General features: G+C 41.4%; 1 protein-coding gene across 2 annotated transcripts in view; it reads right to left on the bottom strand.

Annotated features, from left to right (window-relative positions):
* Positions 1 to 26,852, bottom strand: part of DPYSL3 (dihydropyrimidinase like 3) — a 104,909-nt gene that overhangs the window by 34,429 nt on the left and 43,628 nt on the right. The window contains exons 1-2 of one of the 2 annotated variants that reach the window (XM_079144766.1): positions 21,623 to 21,750; positions 20,980 to 21,183 (exon numbers count right to left, since the gene is read on the bottom strand). The exons of the other annotated variant lie outside the window; for it this stretch is intronic. Coding sequence (XP_079000892.1) covers positions 20,980 to 21,018 — 39 coding nt within the window. The 5' untranslated portion in view covers positions 21,019 to 21,183; positions 21,623 to 21,750. Of the gene's footprint in view, positions 1 to 20,979; positions 21,184 to 21,622; positions 21,751 to 26,852 lie in introns of those variants that run through there. 2 annotated transcript variants of the gene reach the window in all.

Genomic DNA, 26,852 nt, shown 5'->3' with positions numbered 1-26,852 from the left:
TCTGATACTGAATCTGACTGTTCTAGTGTTAAAACTGCAGGCTAGTTCTCTGCATTAGATAACTTTTCAAATATACTAAATTTAGCCAATACTTAAGAAATCAATGCATTAAACCTACGCTCTGTGGCCTGAAATGTGTTAATACAGTAAAGCGACCTTATCGACAATTCAGGGTAGCAAAGGTCCTTAAAGTGGGATAAAAGTGTAACCTCTTTTCCTTCACTGAGGCATAAAAAAGTTTAGAAAAATTTAAAATTATGATTTTGTGAGAGGAGGAAAGGAGAGAAGGAAGGAGGAGGGAAGGAAAATGAGGGAGGGGGAGTGAAAGGAGCGGCAAGGGTGCAGGCAATAAACCCTTAACAAGGGATCTTAAGGACAGCACTGATTACAACTAGCACAGGGAATGAGGAGACAGAATCTGGAATACAAGCTTACTGGACATGTTGGTCCCCATTTAGTTTTCCCTGTCTAGTTCTTGTTGTAAAGAGCTGCTGACTCTATCTGAGGTAATGAGAACGCGCCTCCAGAAGAAACCAGAGCTTCAGACACATCCGTTCCATGCTCGGCAGACGTTCCAGCAGCTCGGAATACAAGCTATGACCCCATGAAGAGAGAGAGAGGGTATAAAGCGGAGAATGGAACTTCTAGAATCAAATAATTTGTTACCTGCATTCAAACCAGAAAGCACCAACTCGGAGCCTCCATAGGAATTCAAGATCCTTTTAAAATCCAGATGAAAGCATGGGTGGTTATCTTAAATACATTTCCACTGGGGCGATTAGATTTGACTTTCAAAAAACACTCTCACTCTTAAGAATATATCAGGATGGATAGACCACATGGATGAAATCTTGTTGATTTGCTAAGGAGGTTCTAAGAAGACCTGCATTGCAACCTTATTACATATGCAACCTTAGGTAAGGCAGCTTAGGGTGCTGGTAAGGATTATGGGTCTTAGTCTAAAAAGTTGATCTCTGCTTGGCACACTGTAAACACTCAGTGCATGGGAGCTACCATCCTTATACTTATAACAAGCCACTGTAAAACCCTTCTCTCACAAATAAAAACTCAACTAACACTTTGTTAATCAAAATATAACAGACATTCCCATAAAGGGAATTCCAGAGACAACAGTCCCTAGTCAATCCTCACCAACTGTTCTGTGTTCCTGCCACCAGTTTAGACTTCTCCTTTTAAACCCACCCCCACAGGGCAAGTTCCCATGGCCCTTCCAGGTCATGCTTCCTCTGCAAAAAAATCCCCCGTGAAAAGATAACAAGCTACACTCTTCCAACAGGACTGGAGACGGGGTGGTAAGGTCTTAACCGCCCCCACATCCACCCTCCCTACTCAGCATATGGATCTGCTTCTGTGACCCTCCATGACAAGCATGCCTGTGAGACAGAGAGAAAAAGGGAGAAAGGCCTGGGAGAAGATAGACTCAGGAGCAAGTCTGTTTCTTAGCTTTGATTCTTTATGGAAACTAGGAGGAGTTTAGCAGGGTTGACTCTTCCAAGCCACAGACCTGCTACGAATGTGAGTTTCAAACACACTCTTCATTTCTCTCTTTATCCAAACACACTTACACCCACCCAGGTGTGCTGGATGCAAGTGAACATGGGTTACTCCTTCAACACGCAACCCATGGTGCAGAGTACATAGCACGTGGGGAGCCTGCCCTGTTTCACTGTATTCTGTTTGGCCCTGGAGGTGGAGAAATGGCAGGGAAAACAGAAGGTTGGCGGCAACTGTAGCCAAGGGCAGTATTAACCAGGGAAGAATGGCTAGTCAGCCTTCAGGAACAGAACATCAAAGCCAGTCCTGTGCATTCTTCCCTCCCAAATCCTCATGCTGACCATTTTGAAGATGCCGTTATCAAAGAGCCTGACAAGTGATCTGCCCTGGGTCAGCATATGTGAGGAATAACTATGGATGGCACTTTAGTCTCAGCCCCCTGATAAGCAGTCGTCAATCTTCAACAGGGTTCCAGACGTGGATAAGCTCAAGTGGATAACCAGTCAAAAGCAAGAGGATGGGGGAGGGGCACTGGGCAGGAGGAGTCATGGAGCCATTCTCTTCTTGTAGGAAGGTCAGTTGGGTCTGTGCAAATCTCAATCACTTATGCTCCTTTACAATACTTGACATATCCTGGTGCAAACTGTGTTCTTATTTGTTTAATATCATCCTTTAATAAATGTATTTTAAAAGTAAATGATGTTTTATTCCTATAAATTCTAAGCCAGCATCATTTACCTAAAATAATAAACCTAGGAATAAATTTTAAAAAATCAGTAAATTTTACATATATTCTTCTACCTTCAAAAAGTTTCAAAAAGGAGCCCAGCACCTAGTAGCTCAGGAGGCTGAGGCAGGAGGATCACAAGTTCAAAGCCAGCCTCAGCAACTTAGTGAGTCTCTGAGCAACTCAGTGAGACTCGGTCTCTAAATAAAACATAAGGGCTGGGGATGTGGCTCGGTGGTTAAGTGCCCCTGGGTTCAATCCCCAGCACCAAAAAAAAAAAAAAAAAAAAAAAATTCAAAAAACATAAGTTTGGATCTGCTATTTTGTTAAAAAAAATTATCAAGTATAAAGGAGGTGTTAATGAGAGATAAGCATCAACTTGAGAATCTTTACTGGATCTCATCAGAAGAATTGAAAAAGAATTAGAGGAAAAATTTCTCGTTATTTTGAGTCAGTGTTATTTAATGTCCTCTTCCTGAGTCACCTAAAATAATCTGATTTAACAGCAGAAATACCATCCCTGCTATTGAAGCATGGGCCAGGCCAACATGGGCAGACACGAACCAACACGAGCCAACAGGGACCTGGTTACGTATTTATAAGAAGTTTACGTATCTATGAAGTACAGACAAGAATGCCTATGTCACAGGGCTACCACAAGAATTAATGGCATGATGCAGGACTGGATACTTTCAGATGGCTCATGAGTGGTAGGTATTACATAAATGACTACTACTATTATGCTACAATTTCTATTTTATTACTCTTATACAGGTACAATGAAGGTCAAATCTGAACTGCAGAAGAAATTTAAGGTAGTTATAGCTATTATCATTACATATGAACTGCCTGAGAAACATGGTGCTCATGACAGTGTATAAAGTCCATTATGAACTAAGAAAGTCAGTGCCTTAGAGAACTAATTCATCCTATTGTTCTAGACTCATGTGATGGTGTGTGTCTTGTTTTTTGTTTTCTATTGCATTGTTTCTTTTTAGGGTTCCAATCCATCTGCTATGGATGACAGCTCTGTATCCACGTGCAGCCTAGGGGAGTGGGATCCCACTTCTATCAAACAGAATTTTTGTCCTGTTTGCCCTTGAGCCTGTGCAAAAGCCAAATGCCAATTCCACCAGGAGGAAGTGCCTGGAATTCCACCCAAGGCTTAGACTCTAAAGATAAACCAGTTTAATAATTTATTCCTGAAATATGTACTTGCATGATGTTCTATATTATGGAAAAGCAAAGATGAAACAGTAAGCCAGAAGAATGTGAAAAAAGACAAAGTGTCACCATAGAAACAGTAAAATGATTAGTGGTTACCAGTGGTAGGGTCAGGGGTGAGGAGGGAAGAATGAATTGATAGTGAGTGGAACACAGGATTTTCAGGGACGTGAAACCATCCAGATGAGGCTATAATGGTGGACAAATGACACCATGCATTCAGCAAAAGGAATGTGTCCTAATGGAAACTATGGACTTCTGTCAACAATGCTATCAATATCAAGGAGTCATCAATTATTACAAAAATGCCACACTAATGCAAGATAATAAAGGGGCTTTCTGTACTTTATGCACAATTTTTTAGAAACCTGAATATACATGAAAAAAGCAATGTCTATTAATTGGGAAAGAGAAAAATGTTCTGGCAGTAATTAAGGGAGTGTCCACAGTGGACTTGTCTGACATGGATCTTGGGACAGTAACTGATTTGGACAGAGGTATGGCCAAAGGCAATTCTGATGGGAGTAAGGCTACAATAGTTCATGATGAGCATTTACTGAAAATTTCTTATGTGCCAAAATCTGTTAGAAGCTTTAGGTACTTTTCGTTCATTTAATCCTCAATAGAATGACCAAGAAGTTGATGAGGATATGGAAGCTGTAACCTTCAGGGAAGCATACAGACAGCCTGCAGTGACCCTGCAGGAAGACATTGAAAAAAATGACCCCGATGTTCCTCCAATCTCCTACTGGTGCCACGTGAACTAAATGTAATCAGAAGACCAACAGCAAAGGGGCTTATTAATGCAGACCATGCAGTTCCAGGGCATGGAACAGGATACACAGAGGTGGCAAGGATAGTGGGAAAACCAAAAAGAAAATACTCAGCCTAGTCCGGGAATGTCCAACAGTCACACTATGGATTACTACTATTAGGGATATTCTTAAATTCTTAAGTTGGTTAAATCTGGTGGTTTTGTTTATTCTTTGTTTTGTTTTGTTTTGTTTCGTTTTGTGACAGGGTCTTGCTAAATTGTTTAAGGGCCTTGCTAACTTGCCGAGGCTGGCTTTGAACTTGTGATCCTCCCACCTCAGCCTCCCAAGCCTCTGGGATTACAGGTGTGCACCACCATGCCCAGCAAAATCTGTATCTTGAACTGAAGAAATGCCTAAAATAAGTAAACTGTGGAGCAATGGGAAAACTATGTTCTAATTCTTGCAAAAGAAAAAAAAAAAAAAACCAGCACTAAATGTACATATGCTCATCATGTCTCATGTTTTTGTTTGAGCAGAGGAAGGACCTGGAAGGATGTACATCAGTTATTAATATTAAGTAAAGTTGGAAGAAGAGATGCAGAAGGAGGAGGTATGGAGAACTTCCAAAACTTTTTTCTTTCCTTCCCTCTATTTGTGTATTTGCATTATTTCTTTAGCTACAAAATTCAGTTGCATTATTTCTTTATTTGTACATGGCACTTAATAACTTTTTAAAGGGATTTAATAAAGAAAATTTGTATGAAAAAGAAAAAGAATAGTGACTGCTATGGGCCAGTGCAACAGCAGGAATATGGATTAGAAAATGCATGACATAATCAGAGAAAAGCAGCAAAGGAATTGAAGAAGGAGGGAAAATAATATGCCCAAGGCCACTTCAGTTTCAAAGCAGGATGTCCAGGAAGGACTCGCTAATACAGCAGAGAAGAGAAAGAGCAGCAAAAAAGCTGAGCTGCATGATTATAAATAATAATTTGGAGGAACTGGCCAACCATACAGCTATGAAGCAGAAATGGGGGCCTGGGGTGTAGAAGTCATGTGTTAATGGATGGGTCTGAGCTAATGCCATACTGAAAATGGCTGAGATGGTAGGAAGACTCCTGGAATAGAAGTCAGGAGCCCTGGAGTCTGGTCATGGCTCTGTGATCCAGCAAGTGACTTCACCACCTCTCTCTGCTGCTGGGTGGATGCCTCTTAAGAGGCAGTTCTCCTCTTTGATCATTTCTGACTGACAGCTGGCTTTGACTGAGTCTTTACAATGACAGGGAAGCCTAGTGAATTCCCACCCTACTGCTTTTCAGAAACAAAAACCTTTTCACTAAATCTGAAAGCCAGCCAAAATGCAATTCCCAGAAGTGGAATGCAGGCTTGGGTCTTGGAATGTGTGAGCGGGCACCTTCAAATGACAGGCAATGGCTCCCATCTATTTGTGGAGGCCACAGGGATTCTTCTGCAAGTCAGATATTATACTTTTAAAGCTGGTGGATCCTTCATGGGGATTGTGGTAAAAACACACAACCACTGGCTTATGCAACTTCCTAAAACTGTCCCACAGTGGATGCATTTAAGAGAATAACACAGCTGTAGGACTCCAGATCCCACCACAGAGGGGCCGCAAAGTGCAGGCGTGGGAGGAAGGGATTTTTTCAAGGACCAGAGAAGTCCCCCAGTTTGCTCTGTCTTGGACTCCAAACATCAGTGATGGAGTCTGCGCTACAAGAAAGCAAAAGGAGCTTCATCTTCCTCATCACAGCCTAAGAAACTAAATGGTCAATCAGAACAGAACAGCAGAATTTGAGGGGGTAAGAAGAAAGGCCTTTGAGTCCTGGTTGTAAAATAAGAAAGATATCTGTCCCCAAAGGGTTATAGTGACCATTAAGCCCAGATTCTGGTGCGTAGTAAATGCTCAATAAACGTGATTTTCTATAAAAGCAAGGTCACAAACATCCACCTGGATGCCTACCCTCCTTTCCCTCTAGCCTTGACAAGTAACTTGGCTTTTCATTTTTTCTTAGTTCAGTTTAGTCTATAAGTACACCTTAACTTAAGGACCCAGACACACTTCCTAAAGAGGAATATGGGGCCTGGAGGGAAAGAAGGAGTCACTCTTTTTCTGGTTCTTTCCTGTCACACGAAGCGGACTATGGTGATGGCTAATTCTCTTGGTTACCCATTCCATCTGCTTAAAAGCTTATATTCCCACGGCTCTGCTTTCATTGGAGAGATAGGTGGCTATTAAAGCAGTGGCTATTTTTGACTCTTGAGTCCCAAACTTCCTCAAGTTATACTGACAGAAAACTGCAGATGCTCTGAGAACAAGGACTTCAAGAGGTCAGACAGACCTGGAATGAAATGAGCTCTTGAACTAGATACAAACGAGACACCACTTCAACCTTATCAGAACTCTCAGAGGGTAGTTAATCCTAAAACAAAAGGTTTCTTTACCTTCAGCAAAGTTCTAAGGCTTTGCACATAACAGAAACCTTCTGGAATGTATTCACGACTGCTTACTATCTGCAAAGACTATGCTAATATTACAGAAATATGCCCCCTGTGCTCAAAGGCACGCAGACTTCATCCCTACTCACAGAGTCACCAGGCTGTGATCCTCTCTTCCTGATCATTATTTAACATTCAATGACTAACGCCAGGAGAAAAACCTTTTGGAATCATTCTGAAAGAGTCTTTTATGACGTGTCTCTGCTCAGAAATGTTGCAGGCTAAAGTTTACAGTTGCCAATGTTTTCTGCCTACCAAAGCAAGATGTTCACAGTGAGATGTATTAAAGAGATGTCTTAAAATATAGCAAACAAGATACAACCTTTGCGGGACACCTCAGACACAGCAGGTTTCCCGGAGGCTACCACTTTCTCCATGTTATTCCACATCATCTTTCATTCGCCATTCCACTTGTTCAAGGGTGGCCTGAGCTTGGCCTTGGTGATGCAGTGGGGAACCACACAGGGGTGTCCCTATAATCATGGAGCAGATTGTCTAGTAGCCTTCTGATGACCCCTTTTCCTTGACACCTGCTCTCCCCAAACCACTTAACCTAGGGTAAGCACATTAGTTTAAAGTGAAGGAGCTGTGTGACTTTTTATTTGTGCATTTATTCATTCATTCCTTCATTTAATGTTTATTAATGTCTCCTGTTTATAATGCTAGGGATACTATAGTGAGAAACATAAACTCCCTGCCATGGTAGTGATTGAAAAGGCAAAGATGAAGTAAGTTACTAGATAATTAGTATAATTTCAATGGTAATGAGTGAAATTTAGAAAAAAAGACAAGGGCATGGTGGAACCCAGGCAGAGTCTGGAACTGCTTTAGAATATGTTTTCAAAGAAGGCACATCTAGGAAGCTGCCATCTGAACAGAGACCTGAATAATCTGAATACTAGAAGAACATTGTACCCCACTCTGAGAAAACAGCTAGTACAGAAGTTCAGAGCTGGACCTGAGCAGGTCATGTCCCAGGGAAGGCAGGAGGGGAGGAGGGTCAATGCCCAGTCACTGAAGGCTGTGCAGGCCTGGAGACCAGAAGTAGGCAGGGCCAGGCCAGCAGGATCTCAGAACCATGGCCTGTGTTTCATTTGAAGTGCAACAGAAGATGTTTGCGCAGGGGAGTGAACTGATTTACATTTCAAAAGGCTAGCCCTGGTTTTGCATGCAGAATAAATTAGGGGTAGACAAAATGGAAGCACAGAAACCAGTCAGGGAGTTCTTGCACTACCACAACAGAGGCTTGGGCTAGCTGAGCGGTGGGGATGAAGAATGAAGATAAGTGTTTGGATTAAAGATTCTCAAGGTAGAACCAAAAAGTAACAGTTAAACCTAGTTCAGCTGGGACTTAACTGCTAGAAACAAAGCCAACTCATCTCTTAACTTGCCTATTGTTTTCTTATAGACATCATCCAACTAAATCTAATGTATACATTTCAGGCACTGACAGACCACACAGCTTTAAGACAGGGAGGAAGTGCTGCAATAGAGTCATCTACATGTGGTGTTGAAAGTACCTCATATTTCCCATATCTTAACATCTGGATATATGGGTATGCAGGTAGCTCAGGTTTGGTTTTTGACTTGGATTTTGTTGGTTACATATTTATTCACATCTTATTATTTAAAATATTTCTAAAAAAATGCCATTGTAAACTCTGGCCTAGACAATTTTCAACCCTATTCATCTTCTAGATGTATGGGTTTGATTTCCTGCATTAGTAAATGTGACCCAGAGTGGGTAACTGTTTCTCCTTCAGCTGGTCAGATTTCTTCAGTGACTGAAGTCAGCACTAGGAATGTTAGTTCTTTGTTAGGTATAACTGTTCATTCATACATATGAAACTATAAGTTACCAGTGAGATTATAATAAAGCCCAAATACCCTAGTTACTGTCTTAAATTTCCCAATTCTGTATTTTATTCTAAGTCAGGAGCCAAATCCTTTCTGTTTAATCAATTAAGTGGATTCCAAGTCATAGAGACATCGGAGAGTATTACTTCTTTCTCCTACCATTAAACAACTTGATAAGTAAGGTTCCTAAGCAGCTTGGAATAACTTCCTTACTGGGAAGTCGTAAGTGAAGGTTTTAAAGTCAGACAAGAGGTGGAGTTCAGGCCTAGCTTCACCAGTTAGTTAGTAACTATGTAATTTAAATAAACTGAGTCTCAGTTTCCTCATGTATAAAGTGGGGCTAATAATAACCATAGACTAGGCATGTTATAAGGGTTTAATGAGATACCATATATAAAATTTATGATTAAAAATCTATTAACATGGGCTGTGGCCTGGCATTATTTATTACAAATATTAATTATCTTGATCTCCCTGTTCTGTTCATTGAGAATTTCCCAAGTTTGAAGTTTTAATTTTTCCCAATATTTTTTTTTCATTCAGAGTTTTTTGTACAGAGCTTTTGGATTTCAAAATTATTTGATCTTAAATTTCCCTCGTATGACTTTGCTAGGGTTGCCATAAAGAAGTGACAGACCTGGTGGCTTAAACAATAGCAACCCGTCTTCTCACTATTCTACAGACTAAGATCTGAGATGTGGGTCAGTGGGTTGGTTTCTCTGAGGTGTCTCTCCTTGGCTTGTTGGGGGCCCTCTTCTCCCTGTGCCTTCCTGTCTCCCTCTGGGTGTCGGTGACCTAATGCTCTTCCTACGAGACCCCAAACATGCTGGAGTAAGACCCACCCTAATGACCTCATTTAACCTGATTTTCTCTTTAGAGACTCTCTTTCCAAGCAGTTGCAGTTTGAGGTACTGGAGGTTAAGACTTCAACACAAGAACATGAGGGACTTCAGGGGGTTTGTCCCAAACATTCTTTTGCCTTCCTCCTCAAAAACAACTGTGAGGAAAAGCATGAACCAAAGCAAGGGAGAATAACTCTTATGAGTCCCACCTTTTTAAAAACCTATTTTTCTATATAACCTTGGCCAAACTATTTTCTCTCTTTGACCCACATAGTCTTGATCATATAAATGAAGGGGTCAGAATAACAGGTCCCTTTTCTTCCTACCCTTAGCCTAACAAAAATTTTCCCCATGATTTCTCATAGCAAAAGGGATGTATGCTAAAGCACATAATGAAATGACCAAAAGAAAAACAAAACATATCTTCTTCGTGGAATAAACCCACAATGAAGTCTCTAGAAGCAGAGGGTTATATTCAATTGCCTTACAACCTTCTTACTTAAAGCCCTTTCTCTTTATAAGGCCATAATTTAAACCTACTTAGTTGATAAAACCAGAAATCCCACTCTGAATTTATCAATATCCCTAAACAAAGTAACCTCATCAAGATTTGAGACACAGACTGGCTTTGAGGGAAAGAGCATGCTTTCAAATAAAGGTCTCCTTGAAAGAATTAAGGAGAGAGAAGTTCTAAAAACAAACACACATACAGAGAGAAGATGTAAAATTAAAACCAGCTTCCAAGCTTACAGGTTAAGCCAATGAGGAGAGATGGAACAAAAAATCGCCATGTTTCCTCTCCAGCTGTGCAGCTTCAGGTCCCAGGACACTGTGTCCCTGTACACATGTTGACAGCCTCAACAAGGCAGGAAGGCAGACAAGGGCTGGGGCGAGGAAACAAATGTGCTCATTTGAGAGATGAAGAAAGCAGAGAGAGAGAGCGGTTTTCTATGGAAAATGGCACAATGGATGAAGTAACTCGAATGGGGACATTCCAGAGATATGACATTGGGATTCAAATCTACAGTCAGAGAGACTCCTGAACTGAGTGACTTTGGGCAAATTATTCAACCTCTCATCTTGTGGTGGCTTTTAATTTGACTTTAACTGAAAAACTGCAACTGAAAATGAATCTTTTATTTCATTTTTGTTGTTAATACAAAGATCCTGGAAATGACCAAAATTATTCAAACAAAATGGGATTCATTTACCTTGGAATCAATCCCAAGCAATGGGATAATATATAGCTAGTTAAAATTATGTTATGGGAGAATATTTAAAACATGGAAAGCTGTCATAACATGTAGAATGAAAAAAAGAACATAAAACAACATGAACATGGGGTGCTATTTTAATCAGAGGCATCTACATTCATAAAAAAAAAAAAAAACTTCTAGGTGAATATACTGATTGGATTCACAATAGCCGTCTCTGAATAATTTCATTGAAGTTTATTAATTTGTTCATATTTTTGGTAATTTTTTTCTATAACCCATTGTACTTTTCTTTTTCTTTCTTTTTTTTTTTTTTTTTTTTTTGTAATGGGTGAGGGGGAAAATTTCAGTTAACTTTTAAAATCTCAGTGAGTTACAATAAACCAGCCAGTAGAAAAAGCCCTAATTCATTGGGTCTCAGTTTGTCTGTAAGGGGAGGCTGAAGTTAAAAAAAAAAAAAAAAAAATCTCTAAGGATATTGTGACTGCATACATTCTCAGATCACACTAAGTCAAACTTCAGTAGTATTACCTAGGGCTCATTTCAGAGGATGGAGCATACAGTGTTAGGTATGGAGAAAATGGCATCCAAATTCTTAAGAAATCCCTCATTGGTATTTTCGAGAATTCAATGCAAAGTGGCTTTTGGAGCTGAGTGTGAGGGGCATCTCCCTAGCAAGTTGTTGGGGTAAGTACAAAAGTGTGGAATTGCTCTGGATATGTCAGGAATCAACACTGTTCCCAATGGGAAGGCTGAAAAGCGTCCCCCTGCCCAACCCAGAGGAGGGGCAGCAATTGGCTGCTTCCACATCTCCTATCACCTGTACCCCTCTAGCCTGATGGGAAACATGTATAGAGGAGTTAGCCTTGAACTGGAAGTGCTCAGACTGGACCCAACGCTTCGGGACTCTAGAGTTGGGAGAAGACAAAAGAAGGCAGAATTTATGGTAGCACCATATAGTGGTGCTAAAGAAAAGACAAAGATGATGATGCCAAGACATGTTAGAAATTATTATAGATCTGTATCATGAATGGTCATCTATTTAAAAAACTTCTAGTGATGATGATATTTGTGGTATATGACAATTATCAAAATATGTAATTAGTTATGCTTTACTTTCTTGCTTTAAATAAATGCTTATATTCTCTCTTAAAAAGGGGGGGCTCTGAGTCTGATAAACTTTAGTCTGAATTTTGGTTGTACCACTGAAGGCTTGTGTGACTTAAAACAAATTACTTAAAAAGACTTTTGCAGGGAATCTATGTACCTAATTGTGTTGCTTTCAGGACTGAGATTCTGAATAATATTGCAATAAATATTAATTCTTATTATTATTAAACTAATTTTTTTGTTTAATTATTTAGTTGGGCTAGATGGTCCTGTGCCAATCTGTATTCTGCTAGGCTCAGAGGTGGTGGTCAATAAACACTTTTAATTCAAATAAAAAAAATAGCAAAATGTTTTCATTACATCTGATTTTATTATATATGATACCATTATAATACATACAGTAATTCAAATGTTTTCTAACCAAAGGTTTTAGGTCCATGAATAAATTTAACTCATTTTGCCTTTCCTTATAGATGCTTCTTTAAAAGGATCTAGTGATTACTATTACACAGAGCTCTATTGAGACCATAAACCACATGGTTTATATTGAGATTAACTTGGTAAAATTGGCATTAACTGACCCCTCCCCTCTAAGCAAAGAATGAATCAGAAAGAAAGCTAGTTGCAAGAACAGTTCCAAATAAAAATCCAAAGAAAGTTGGCAGGTGCAGTGGGGTGAGAGACTGAAAAATCTTTGAGAGAACACACACACAAACATAAAAACATTCCATTTATATGGCCAAAGTTAGAAACAAACACACAAACAAAAATCTATGAGCAGCTCTTTAGCCAATATTTCTAAAAGGCCAAGTTTGCTGTACAAATGCAGACTGAACTATCTAATTGCTGCTGATAACCCTAATGATTTTGTGGTTTACGTACAAAGGCAGAAAGAGGTCTCAATTATGATCTACACTGTAGGATTGGGGTTGTGGCTCAGTGGTAGAGTACTTACCTAGCATGTGTGAGGCACTGGGTTCGATTCTTAGCACCACATATGAAAATAAATAAATAAAATAAAGGTCCATCAACAACTAAAAACATACTTTAAAAAAGATCTACTTTGTATCCTAGTCAAACAGTCATTATATGACAATTTCCTCTACTTGAAAGAAGACTTAAAGGTCTATATTACTTCTTTATATTATCTGTAGTAAGAGAAATGATGTGCCTGTTTGCAAGCAATATGCACCCAAGTAGGTTGCTGAAATAAGTTCAGAAAGAGCCCAGATACAGTTGGAAGAAAGAGAGGAAAAGAGGGTAGGGAAGAAAGAACAATGATGGATGAACTTCCTGGCACATCTGCCTAGGGCAGGGCCTGCATTATAATAACTTGGTTGTTCTGCTAAAGTGCTGTCATGTTTTTCTTGGTACGGTGATCTCATGCTAGTTTCTTATAGCTAGGCCTTATTTTAAGTCTTAAAATTCATATTCTATACAATTGTCAATGAAAGGGAGGATGGTGTTCAAGAACAAATGTGTGCACTCTCAGGTTCTTTTCCCTTGGAATTATTCCTACAAGTAAATGTTAAATATACCCATTCATTCGACAGATTTTGACAGAGGACCTAATATGTGCCAGGCAAAGAGTTAAGTGCAAGAGATTCCCTCTAGTTGGTAACTTTGTGTGGCACCCACAGCATTACTGGGTCTTTGGAAGCAGGTTATTTTCATGGATAGCAGCCATCATATTTAAAATATTGGCAAGAGCAGCTGAAAAGAGCTTGGGAAGCATATACAGACTCAGAGTTCTTTTCTGTTTGTTTGCTTGTTTGGTCTAGATTTGGGGCAATTGTCGCCTTTGTGACTTTATCAATGGTAGCCTTCTGCAAAAGAAAGACAGTCTGTGACCACAAATGAATCATGGCTTCACTTTAATAATGCTCATTTTAATTAAAACTACAACTCTGATAAGGAAAGGACCTATCAATCATCATTATTCCGTTTCTCTTCTGCACAATCTGCTAAATCCACTCCCTAAGTGAGAAAAAGACTGGGATTTTAAGGGTAAAAAGCAACCAAAGCCCCTTATATCCAACACAGATGTTGGCTGGTCCTGCTGAGTCCAAGCCAACAACTGCAGTTCTCATCCATGCATTCCCTCCCAGCTCCCTCATGCCTCACAGAAAAGGACTTGTAACTTCCCTCTGTGAAACTGAAATCAACCGAGGATGGGCTGGCTCATAGGTTCATCTGAACTAGCCAGGATCTCAGGGATCACCTAGTTCAAACTCTATCTATGCAGAAGCTGAGAGGGATAATTCTGGTTTTCCCAAAGTCACCAGTCAATTAGAGGCAAGGGCGGGCGTGTCTGACCACAACATGCTGATACTCTCCTCCACGGTTCTCTTGCACTGCATCATGAAGCACAAGGATGCTTTGGCTCTACTAGTCCCATGGACAACTCTTAAAAAATAAAATCTAGTCCAGGTGCAGGGGCACATGTCTGAAATCCCAGAGGCTTCAGAGGCTGAGGCAGGAGGATCGTGAGTTCAAAGGCAGTCTCAGCAATTTGGTGAGACCCTAAAGCAACTTAAAGAGACCCTGTCTGCAAATGAAATATTTTGTTATAGGCTGGGGATGTGGCTCAGTGGTTAAGCACCCCTGGGTTCAAACCCAGTGCCAAAATAAAATAAAAAATAAAATCTCATTTTATCTTCATATCTCATTGTCTAGTCTTTCTCAGAAAAAAAGAGAGTAATGTGTCCTTGAATTCCAGATGTCCCAAAAAGGTTGCTGGATCATTCTGTTGTGGAGCTCCCCCATCTGGCTTAGAGTGCTGGGTGTGTCTCCCCTGGCTGAATGGGAGTGGGGGAGCCTGGCTCCTTCTCTGTCTGGGAAAAGGACAGGGTAGAGAGTGAGAAGGGGCCTTGGGCCCAGATCCACACTTAAGCAAGGCAGAAAAATAACATCTGCTTTTCCACCCTGCATTTATACATGATCCTGGGCAAAAGCCAGACACTAACACAGACAGCTGGCAGAAGCAATGCATGAACCACTGTTAGGAGGACATACACTCAGTTGTGGTTCCAACGGTGATGTGATAGGTTCAGCCAGACCTTCCTCACTCCTTCTTTCCTGTGAACAGCGGCCCACATCTGTGTGCTACCAGGTGTGGAAAGTTGGAGGTGATGGAGGGAGGGAGTAGTCACCTGTGCAAATGGAGCTCTCTTGCCTATGTAACTCACTTCTGGAGGGAAGATCCTAGGATCTTTTTTTTTTTTTTTTTTTTTCCTTTTTTTTTTTTTCTTTTTTTTGGTACTGGGGATCGAACTGAGGGCCTTGTGTTTGCAAGGCAAGCACTCTACCAGCTGAGCCATCTCCCCAGCCCAGATCCTAGGATCTTGCTCTTTCAGCTATGTGACTTTAGACAAGTCACTTAATCTCTCTGAGCTTCTCTCCAGAATGCAAAATGGTGGCTCATAATTATGCATATGAGTCGTTGTGAGTCAAATGAAATAATCTACATAGTTTGGTATGAGTTGAACTAAATAATCCCAATAGTTTGTGCTTGGCACTCAATAAAATGGTAGATATTAGTAACAGCTCCACTGTGCCTGGCTCCATCTTTCAAACCACTGTGCTCCCTGCAATCCAATTAACAGAAGAAATGTTCCTCAAGTGAAGTATGCTGGACTCCATGTAGGGACTGGGACCAAAAGAGGCCAGATGGAGAGAGGTTCATCGTAGTCCACTAAACTAGTTTAGTTTGGTTTGGTTAGGACTCTATTTCATCTGTTGAAATAGATGTATATGGAGTGTGATTTGATAAAAGAAGGACTTCAGAGCAGAGTCTGAAAACAGAGAAGCCTATTTCTCTGGGTTTTCCAGAGTCTTTTCATTCATTTCCCATTGGCCTAAGGAAAAAGGGAGAAAAGGTAAAGTTACACATAGATTTGAGGAGACAGTGACTAGGGGCAAGTTTAGCTCTCCTATTAAAACACCACTCAAGGGCCAAGGATATATCCAAATTTCCAAGCCCCTTCCAATTAAAAGCTCTGATTTAGACAAACAGAGACACCTTTGTTTGCATCCTAGGGATACATTCCTACTTTTGTATACATTTTTCAATTTTTCAAATGTAATAAACAGATACAAATGGTTCTATAAAATATGCCAGTCAGTAAAGAATCAGGGGTCCCTTGAGATATAAAGGATTTTTTGTTCTTTTTTTTAAATTAAATTTTTTTTTTTCCAGCTGGGGAAAAAGGACAAAGGAAAAACAATTGAAAATCTTGTTGTGAATAACTACTTAGAAAGGATATCCATAACCTGTCACTCTAGGACCGAAGCCGATTGGGACTGAAAAACAATACAGTTTTCAACTCAATTAGGAAAATGTCCTGTATTTAAGTTCAGGGAGAGTCCCTGGGTCAAAGTTCAAAGGTGAACCGATGATGGTTAGTGGCTTGCCAAAAATGACAAGCCGAGTTCTGCAGAACACTGTAACATAACCAAAGCAAAAAAAGTAATGGAGACTTTATATAACATCATGTTCACTTTTGTTTGTGAAAACTTCTTTTAAAAAAGAAGCTTCCCAAGTAGTTTCTTTCCAAAGCAGACCTTTGCCAAGTCTTTTATTAATTTCCACATTCCAAAGAAGTTAAGATTTTATAAATAAATCAGTGTTTACTACCTTAAAAACATCCGGGTTCACAGACCACTCTCAAGGTCACTACCTCATTTGAGTCTCCCAACAGTGCAGGGAGACAATAAAGGGGTTTTTTTAATTTATAAACTGATGATATTGCCACATAAACTTAAATTCTCTCAGGAAATCTATTTCTCTAGAATTCTCCAAATGCCCAGCTGGCTCAGTCACAGCTACCAATGTTCAGGGCTCTTTATACACTGAAGGCATTTTGCTAGTATTGGGAAACAGGAAAACCTGGTTGGCAATCATTGCATACCTGCTCAAAATATCAAGTAACCAATGAACACCCCAGGCAGGGCCTGGGCCAAGATTTCCATGATCAGATATCTAAGATGCTTTCCATTCCTCAGTGTTTGGTGTTTTTCTTCTGTCTTTTACTCTGGAATTTCCCTTCTTAGATGCCTTACATGGATAGGGCTGGTTTGGGGTGACTCCTTCTTTCAGTTTCTCCAACTCTTATCCTTAATCTTCTAATATTTTCTCCCATTCTTAAGTGACACTTAAGAAACAATATGAAGGTATAGATTCAAGAGTGGGATTGCACTGGTCCCTTTCTTAGGTTCTAGTCTACTTTTAGGTCCCCAACTCACCAGCTTCAAAGAGCTAGGTGTCCTCCAGTTTATAAGAATCCTCCTTTTGTAAAAAAAAAAAAAAAAAAAAAAAAACTCATAGAACCTATAATACTTTAAAGTAAGATCAGAGCTCTGACTGCACACCTCAGACTGAACTTTCCAGGTGAAATTCCTAACTAAGGATGTTTCTTCCAGCAGTTCCCAAATAACACACACATACAACCCAACCTCGAATGCAATAGAAATGTATTATTGAAAAGAGTATTTATAGACATCCAGTTAGTAGTTGCAAACAGTCAGTCCTCTGTACATTGTCTCTAGAGGGAATTCTGGAGCTCTTAATCTACACCTTTTGAAAAACTTCATCTGCAGGTGTCTGGGAGGCAGCAGTTGAAGCAGGGCAACTTCACCTTTGATACTGGGCAAGCCCTGAGTGTGATCTCCAGCTCTGCCTGAAAATTCTCACTGTGTGACTCTGGATAACTGACTTCATCTAGCTACGTTTCAATTCCCTTAACCATGAGATGATTTCCTACAGAGTCTCTAATAAGAAAACACATAAAAAGCACTGGAATTGAAGTGCCCACCCTTGCGGTCAGTTTCAAGTTATAACTTATATAAGAGGAAAACAATGACTGTAACTGTGAAAACTGTCTCCCTGTAGAACTGATATGGTAGCTACCCTTCCAAATATTGCCTTTATTTTTTACTTAACATTAAAGGTAAGAGAGATTTTCTAAGTTTTTAATCTATAAAACAAGGATAATTATAGTGACTGTCAGTATTGATTCAAAGATTCAATGAGACAATGCATGTAAGGCACATAACACAACACCTATAAACATTCAATAGATATGAGTTGCTATCATTATTAGAAATGATTTTTAATTCATTCATTCATTTAACTGATAATTATTAGGTCTCTATGTGCCAAACACTGTACCAGACAGTAGATATACCAAGTTCATTGCCCCAATAGGATGAATCACTGAGAATGGCCAATCTCTGACATTGAGAAGCAAGGGCTAGTGTGGAGTTGGAAGAGATGATCCATACAAGTGCTCTGAGAAGGAACAATGAAGATCAGAGGCCTGAGCTACTCATAGGAAAAGGCCCAGCCAGTTCCACCAGTGACAGAGAACTGTATCTTTCTTCTCTCCCTGCACCCAGGAAACCATAAACATAGGATAGTGGGCACGTTTTAATCTCAGGAGGGAAGCAAAAATAGGTGGAAGGAGAAAAACAAAAAACAAATGACAAAAAAAAAAATCCTACTCTGGACAAAAAATGGTGGCAGAAGGTGGTGACTAGGGAGGCAAAGGGGACGGGGTCAGAAAAGATTGCTCCCCTCAGTCTTCAGATTATAGTAACATTTCAGCTTCTGGGTGGGGCACCTTACACAGAAAGGGAGGGCATAGGAAATCTAATTCAAATGGCAGAACATTATCATTTTTTAAATATACTGATGTTGACAGTAAGGCATGTATGTTATATTTGGATCTTAAATCACACTTTCTGTATGTATAGCTCTGTGTCTGTATTTGTATGTTTTTAACTATATTTAAGAAGGTATCTCAACCCTTAGAATATGTAGGTAATTATCATCTTACGTAGACATGCAGAAAATACAAAAACATTTTATTCTAAAATAGAATCCTTGCCCATGAAAATACAAACAAAGCATAAGAAAAATCTACAAATAGGTTCCTTATCCCCAAAGACCAACAGCTCTGACCATACACCTCCTTGTCATCTCCCTGGTTTGAACAATAAACGTAAGGCAACCTGGCTTGAGAAATTCCCAACCACTGTCTACTCCTGTTACAGCTGCTGGAGACACAGCCCCAGCTTCGAGGCACAGGCTGCTATGCAGCACCACGCCCCACACGCAGAGAAAGGATGGGAGCCGCACTGAAAATGAAGGATGTACCCCAGGGAAGATCATCCAAACGAAACAAAAGGGAACCCACTGAAAACCTGGTCCTGAGGTTAGGGCACAATCACATTTCCTGGAGCTTCTAAAACAAGTTATCAAGGTTAAATCTCTTCATCTTTCTTTAAAGTATCTTAAATGATACATAGAAGAATGGGCGTGGCCCTCAAAGCCATGTCACAGATTGAGTCCACAAGAAGAACCATTGCAGTTTCAGACCAGGAGGAAAAAAACCAATTGATTCTTTGCCTGTCCTCAAAAAGAAAATTGGCAAATACATACTAAATGTAAATAAAGTGGAATATACATGCAGCATACCTTCAGCATGTAATAGCACGAGAGCTGTTGTTCTATCTCTTGAGTTAGAGAGGTTAAGTATAAAAATGAAACTCTGGATCCAATCACTTTTTAAAAATTTGTATACCTTCTACAGCTCTGTGCTATAAAAGACATTTTGCACTGTAAAAGCAATGTTCCTTCAATAATGGAAAGTGACACAGGAAGAACTGCTTAAATCCAAAGCCTCTGCCAGGTAAAAAGATCCCTACCCAGTTCATCTCTTCTCCTTGGAGTGTTTCTTGAGACTAGCCTGCAGGGGTGAGGTGTATTTGTGTGGAGTGAAGCTCAGGTGCATGAAAAAGGTCTGCTGCAATGAAAATAGCCAGCTTACAATAAAGTGTACTCACTAGGGGTAAGAGAGGCATCTTCCTGCTTGTGGAGAGTAAGGTACTGCATAGCAATTGCAAATACACAGGGTGTTCCAAGAATAAGAAGCAGAGCAAACAGACTCCAACCCACAGCAAAACCTGGTGGACCCTGGCAAATTAACTAGGGTGGCAGGTAAAGCTCTGCTCTGGGGCAGCTGCAGAGCCTCCCAGGGGCCAGTCGATCACTTCCTTTGTTCGCCCTGCAAAGATGGAGTAGCCACCCATTCCTCCACTACACACAGACACACACACACACACACACACACACACACACACACCATTCTATTCACTGTAGACAAAGCACAACCATACAGCTTAGTACTAAACTAACAAATGTCAGTGGATTTTGCTTTTTGATTGTTTTAATGCCCATCCCAGACTGCCATATGACCCTCCTATTCAGGGGCATCATTGCAGCACATCACTGAGGAATCTCAGGTTGGGGTGCGGTATTTTGCTCAGAAGAGCACTTGCTGGACGCCGCTGAAGATGCGGCTTCTCTGCCTGATAATGGCACATCCCCTCTCCACCCTGCCCTAGGTGCACGCCCAGCACATCTGACACCCTCCAGCCGCGGGTGGCTAGGTCCTGCACACAATGGCAGTTGGACACGGCAAGTACGCAGCCTGTGCCTGCCACCACAAACTAAAATCACTAAAAACTCATCCTTTCTTGGGATGTGGGTAAGAAATGACATGAAAAATATATAACGAATCGAAGGGGGGAAAAGTTGATCATTCCCGCAGCAGCCACGTTATCTGTCCGGTCCCGAATATGACACTCCGAAACATAAATCCGGCTGAATGCAGGCAAGAAGCGGACACGCGAGGACTGGTGGTCCAGACACCCCACCATCCTCGCGGCGATGGGGGCCAGAGCCCTGGGGCTGGAGCCAGGAGAGGGGCGCGGTCAGGCTGCCGAACCCCCAAGGAAAGGTGTCATCTCTCCACAGCTCGCCGGACCAAAGGATCCTTCAACAAGCAACACTCCTCAACCTGGGCGGACGCACGGAGCCCCAGGCGGAAAGGGAGTCCACGGAGAGCCGTGTCCCCCGCGCTCTCGGGAACTACGAGCAGTGGGAAAAGAGGACAAATAATCCAAAGTTCTCTGCGCCGCTGTTTGGGTTTCCTCTTTGTTTTGTTTCCCCCAAATCCATGGGTCGCTGGGTCTGTGTGGCGCCCGCCGCGCCGGCTGGACTGACCGCCGATCCCCACCACCGGACCGCAGGTCCCCGCTCTCTCCCCGGGGACCCGGCCAGGGAAGCCGGCAGGACCAAGCTGCCCCGCCCGCGGCGCAGCGGACAGCAAGTGAACCCGGGAGGAGGTGGCAGCGGCGCCCGCGCCTGGACTCACCGTGATCCGCGGGATGTTCTTCTTGCCTTGGTAGGACATGGTGGCGGTGGTGGCTGCAGCAGCTGCCTCCCTCCCTCCTTCTGCTCCTGCTCGCCTGAGCCTTGCTCAGAGCACAGCGCCCCGAGATCAGGTGGAGCGAATGGTGCGCTGGCCGCGGCCGCCGCCTCCTCTCGCCTCCGCCCCCCTCCCGGGCTCCCGCGGTGGCTGCCAGAGACAATAGTAAATCTCCCTGGTCCCCCTTTCACCCCCGACCCCCCCGCCACACACACCCTCCTCCACTCGCGTTCACGCCCGGGTTTTGTTGTGTCTTTTTTCTTTTGTGGTGCCAGCTGGGACCCCGTAAGACAAGAATGGCTGATCTGCGACTCCTCCCTCTTCTCTCTTATCCCTATTGATTTTCCTCTTTGCATCTGCCTCACCCACTTTTTCTTTTTCTTCCTTTTTTTTCCTCCCCTCACCGGCTAGTGCAACGGAGCCAGCCTGCTCCGCAGCCACCAGGGGGCGCGAGGGGCTTTTCCGGGAGGAGATGCTGCAGCCCCGGGTGTAAGAAGTACTAGCGTCGCCCTCCCTGGCCTCCTGGGCCAAGCCCCTCCACGCGCCAACGCCTCCAACAACCCTTAGACCGATTTTCCGTCGTCCCCACCCTTGTTTCAGAAAGGCGATGGCACCGGACTTCCCTTCTGGAACCCGCTCTCCATCCTCGCGCGGGCTGGCTGTGGCGGCAGTCGTCTTTGTTAGAGCCAAGGGCTGGGCGCCGCCTCTGCTAGTCGCAGGGTATGTAAACAGCAGACGCAGTCCCTTAGAAAGCAGAGACCTGGTCAGGCTTTATGCAGCCTGGTCGACCTACTGGTATCCCGAGACTATGAAAATATATACCGAGAAATTGTAAAGCAATTATTTGCTCTCAGGGGCTGAGTGGTAAAGTATCTCATTAACCATTCTCTATTTTAAAAATATTCTGAGCCATATTAAAAGAAAAAAAAAAACTACACAATCTTACTCATAGAACCGAAGAGAAAACATCAGTGCTCTGTGGATATAAAGTAGAAAACACCTGTAGTGCAGAGACAGAAGCCTGGGCAATGTTCTGATTTGCAGCCATTCATTTTGTGAGTGGAACTACTACTGCTGCCGCTCAGCAGCAACCGTGTGCACTGTTCAAAATTCTGAGTTTATTGCTGATTGAGATTGTAGGACCCAAAACACGGCCTTTCAGTGCTGGGATATATTGTTCTTTAGCTATGTGCTAAAATGAAACAGTCAAGGGAAACATTTGGAGAGGCCACTATAGGTGGGGTCTCAGCGATGGTTGGGGTGTGCCGGGAGCTTTTTTTGATCTCCTGAATAATAATCCCAAACATAACAATTTAAATAACAACAAACAATTGGCTTGCTATACAAAGTTTATAAAATCCTCTATCACTCCCTCTCCAACTGTCAATCCTAATATCCTACTAAATGGAAATTCTGCAAATGCCAAGTCTGTGTTAGGGATCTTAAATTCACACTTCTGTAAGTCAGTCCTCTGACCACACTTGTGGACATCTTATCATTAGGTTGAAGGCTCATATACTGTAGAGAAGCTATATAAGGCATCCACAGAAGGAGGGGACAGAATGCAACAGGGTGGGCTTTCTACAAACCTGAGCCAGCCTGGTCACATAATCAAAGGGCACTCTAACCCCCCTTAAACACTCCCTCTCTGATGAGTTAATCCAAGCTTCTGGTAACTCATGGATAACTGGACTAATGTGTCTTAACAGGAAAAGTCCACAGCAGTTGGCACTTGATTTCTGTGATACTCCAGCAAGGAGGATGAATGCCAAGCAAGGTCACCTCCCTGCACTCTTTTGCAATACACAGGGGGAAAAGAAAGAAAAGACTGGGCCAAAGGCACGCCCTAAACATTTTGCTTTGTTCTTAAAGCATAAATGCTGAGACCACTAGCCAGGAATTGTGAAATTACAAAGCATTCTGGGATTGGCATGTAAATGAGCAGGATTATATTTAGAGCAGAGTAAAAGGAGAATTAGCTACAATACTATGAAACTTTGCAGAGTTCTGTCTCCTTCCCACATGTTTTATTGCCCTACATTTGCTGGAAAAGGATCTTGCAAACTTTGCTTTAGAAAAGTGAAATTATGTAGGGGACCTTGAAAAATCTTAAAAAAACATACCACTGCATCATTTTTTCCCCTTTAATTTCATGGGTGTCTCTGCCTTAACTTGCACCCGAGTTATCTCTTCTGTTATGTCATTATAATTCAGAAAGTCTTTACTAAATATCTTTATGCCATACTTTTTTATCACTTGATGATTTTGTGTTGTGTGTGTGTGTGTGTGTGTCTGTGTGTGTTTTGTCTCAAATTACAAGACTTAATTAAACCTTTTGAGGTCAGGTTTGCCTGCAAGAGGCTATTCTGAATAGGAATTGTGATGTGCTCCTCAGATCTGACTGCTGTGACAAGTCATGCACTGGAATACATAATAGCCAGCTAATCGGTTCAAGCTGTTGCCATCACCAGAACCATACAACAAACAATTTCTCCCTGTTTTGTTCTCTTCAGTCATCTTTCACTTTCTTAAAGTCTCTATAATGAATTTGAAGGAAAAAGCCTTCCCTGGCTATGCTTCTCCTATTCCGGGAATAAAAAAGGCAGCCATCAACACAGGATGCCTCTGTGTCTGGCCAAGGGAAAGAGAAGTGGAACCAGTATGGATATTTTCCACAGTAGAATGACTCTGAATGGTTTTCCTTGGATACACAGCAGTGCTTGGCTTTAGGTACTTCAGGAAACTATGAGAGAGACACAGAGAAACAGAGACTTGACTTAGTTCCCAAAGAAACTTCATTCTGACCACTAAACCTGCCATACTCTTAGACATGATGGCTACTGTATTCTAGTTACTCAATGTTCTGACCCCATCCTTGACTTCTCTCTTTCAATAACCTTGCACTCCACATCCAATCTTCCAGCTACTATAATTGGTTATGTCCCTTAAATATATATGCAGACTATGATCTCTTCTCTCCATCTTCAAACTTCTTTATGTGTAGCTGCCATCACTTATCAATCACTGGATTGCTGCATAACCTCCTAACTGGGTTCTTTACTTCACCATCATTCATTCATTCACACATTCTCATGACATATGACATTCACATACTATTTACATTGTGCCATTATTTTTCTAAGTGCTAATATTGCAAGGGTGAATAATAATGATGATGATGAAAATAGCCCATATCTCATAGTTTCCTTTATACCCTTAGTCAAAAGAGCACCATTGGTCATTTGCTAACCCCCTTTCCTGCTTTATTTGTCTTCACAGAACTTTTCACCACCTGACATATTAATATATTATTGGGTATTACCTATTATCTTCCCTCTCCTCACTAGAATGCAAGCTCCTTGATGTCAGGAGATGTGTCAGTTTTATACACTGAGCACCTGAAATAGCCCCCTTGCCCATAGAAATTGCATAGAAATGATAATTATTAGGAGAATGAATGTAAGAATTTAAAAATCTGTATCTGAAGGAAGGGTAATTGAGTGGAATAAGAGCTATCCTGTAACTAAATGGCAGGTAATTAGAATCTGGATTTTTAAATATCTATTTCTGCTTCTCTGTGGCTTCCTGGACTTCCTGATTCTAGATTTAGACCAGGTGAATTCAAGATGGTGAAGAGTCACTTTGCTAACATGGTAATTCCAAAATTGCAAGGCAGCATAGAGGCCCAGCAGAATAGATCCAGTACCTGAGCACTAATTAGAGGGCAGGGGCCCTGAAAGAAGCTACCATCAGAGCTTATGGGTCGATCAAAAACGTTGTGTTAAAGACTTTCTTTAAAGATATAGTATTGAGTTCCAAGGGAAAAGTATGGACTATAATTCAGAATGGTTTGCTGTTTAAGGACCTGGACTTGGAAGTGAAAGGAACCTCAATCTACATTCCAAACCACTTCCTATGTCCACGATCTTCAGCAGATGACTTGGACTTTCAGAGCCCTGGCTGGTTTCCTCATTTCTAAAATGGGGACTTTCTTACCAACCTCACAGTGTCCTTGTGATAATTTATTAATTCATTCAACTAATATTTATTGAATATTTACTATGAGTACAGAAGCACTGAGGATACAAATATTCAAACAAACCAGGTAAAATCCTTGCTCTCATGAAGCTTAACTGCATTCTAATGAAAGAGATGAGTCAAGATAAGAGTTGCATGCCACATGGTGGCAAGTGTATTGGGGATGAATAAAGCAGGGAAGGGAGGTGAAAGTCCTCAATATGTACTGAGAATAGGGTAACTTTACACACGGGGGTCCCTGGAGGCTAGGTGAGATAATAGTAGCTTGGACCAAATGGTAACAATGAAGGTGGTTAAAAAAAGGCACATATTGGATATATTTCAAGGAAAGTCATCAGAGTTTGCCAACGGATTAGACTGGAGTGTGAGAAAAATAGGAATCAAGGTTCACACTTAGTTGTGGTTTTTTTTTTTTTTTTTTTTTTTTTTTTTTTTTTTTCCAGCAACTCAATGGAGGTGAAGGTGCTGTTAGGACTTAGATGCTTTGACATACCAAGAAGTTTTAGACCCTACCTCTGAATTGAGGTCCCTCTGACCTTTGTTTGTCTCTCCCCATCTCAGCACAGACAGAAGCTTTCTGTAAACTTTCCTTATTTACCTGATTAGCTCTGACAAAGGAAACACAGTTGCCTTCAGTCTTCAAGCTGAAATTTCATTAACCAAAGACTAAACTCCTCATAGGAAGAAACACCACAGTCTGTCAATACACCTGGATACTCCTGTCACAACAGTCATCTAATGCAGTCCCATAAAAATTCATTAACAATCCATTTTCCGAGGGCCAAACAGACTTTAACCCAGGCCACTGTGATTTCTCCAAGCCCAATGGTTCCCTCCAAATCACTTATTATTGCCCTAAAGATTATCTACATTCTCTATTCTCCCCCTTCTCTATTGAAAAAGGTATATAAGTTTGAGTCATGTGATTACCTCCATGAACATAATACATCTGTGTGTCTTTTCTCCAATTAATCTGTCTTTGTCAGCTTCTTAGAGGGTAAAGGGAAGATTTCCCTGTGCCCCTACAGTGGGATCTACTCATACAGGGAAATTCAAAGATGGAAAGGGATTAGGGGAAAAGGTCAGGAATGTGTTTGTGGATGTTCTTAGTAAACATGCAAGTGAAATGTTGAGCATGCAGGTGGATATTTGAGATTAGAAAGCTAAGGGGGAAATCTAGACCAGAGTTAAATATTTGGAAGTTGTCAACATACAAGTGTCATTTAAAGCACTAGTTCTGGATGAAATAACCAAAGAAATGAGTGTGAGGGGGTGAGATGATTGTAAGAGTACAGTGTTCTGAAGGTCAAGAAACACAGCAAGTTCACTTTGTAAAGAAAGGCCAAGGAAGATGAGAAAGGATCCTGCTGGATGAAAATGCTCTCTAGGTCACAAGGACCTTGACCAGAGTACATACGAGTATCTTAATATTTGCTTCAGTGTTTTGTGGGACGCGTGTATGTGTGTGTGTGTGTGTGTGTGTGTGTGTGTGTGTGTGTATAAAGTGATTCAAGGACATTTACTGAATACCTACTATGTGTGCCAGAGCAATTTTGATGGGATTGTAGAGTAAAATCTCACTGGAGTGTTTTTAGGAGAAAATCAAGGTGAAAGTTCCAAACATATTATAGACAACTCTTTCAAAGGATTTTTATTATAAATGGACAGAGAAATGGATCAGTAGCTTGTCACACCACTGCACAGAAATAATAACATAGTTGTATGCCAAAGGGCTGATTTAGTAACGAGGAAACTGTATGAGGCAGCAGAGAAATCAGACA

Source organism: Sciurus vulgaris (genome assembly GCF_902686455.1).
Source record: "Sciurus vulgaris genome assembly, chromosome: 6".
Classification (NCBI taxonomy): Eukaryota; Metazoa; Chordata; class Mammalia; order Rodentia; family Sciuridae; genus Sciurus; species Sciurus vulgaris.
The sequence above is the reverse complement of the archived record's forward strand: the minus strand, read 5'-3'. Positions and strand labels throughout refer to the sequence as shown.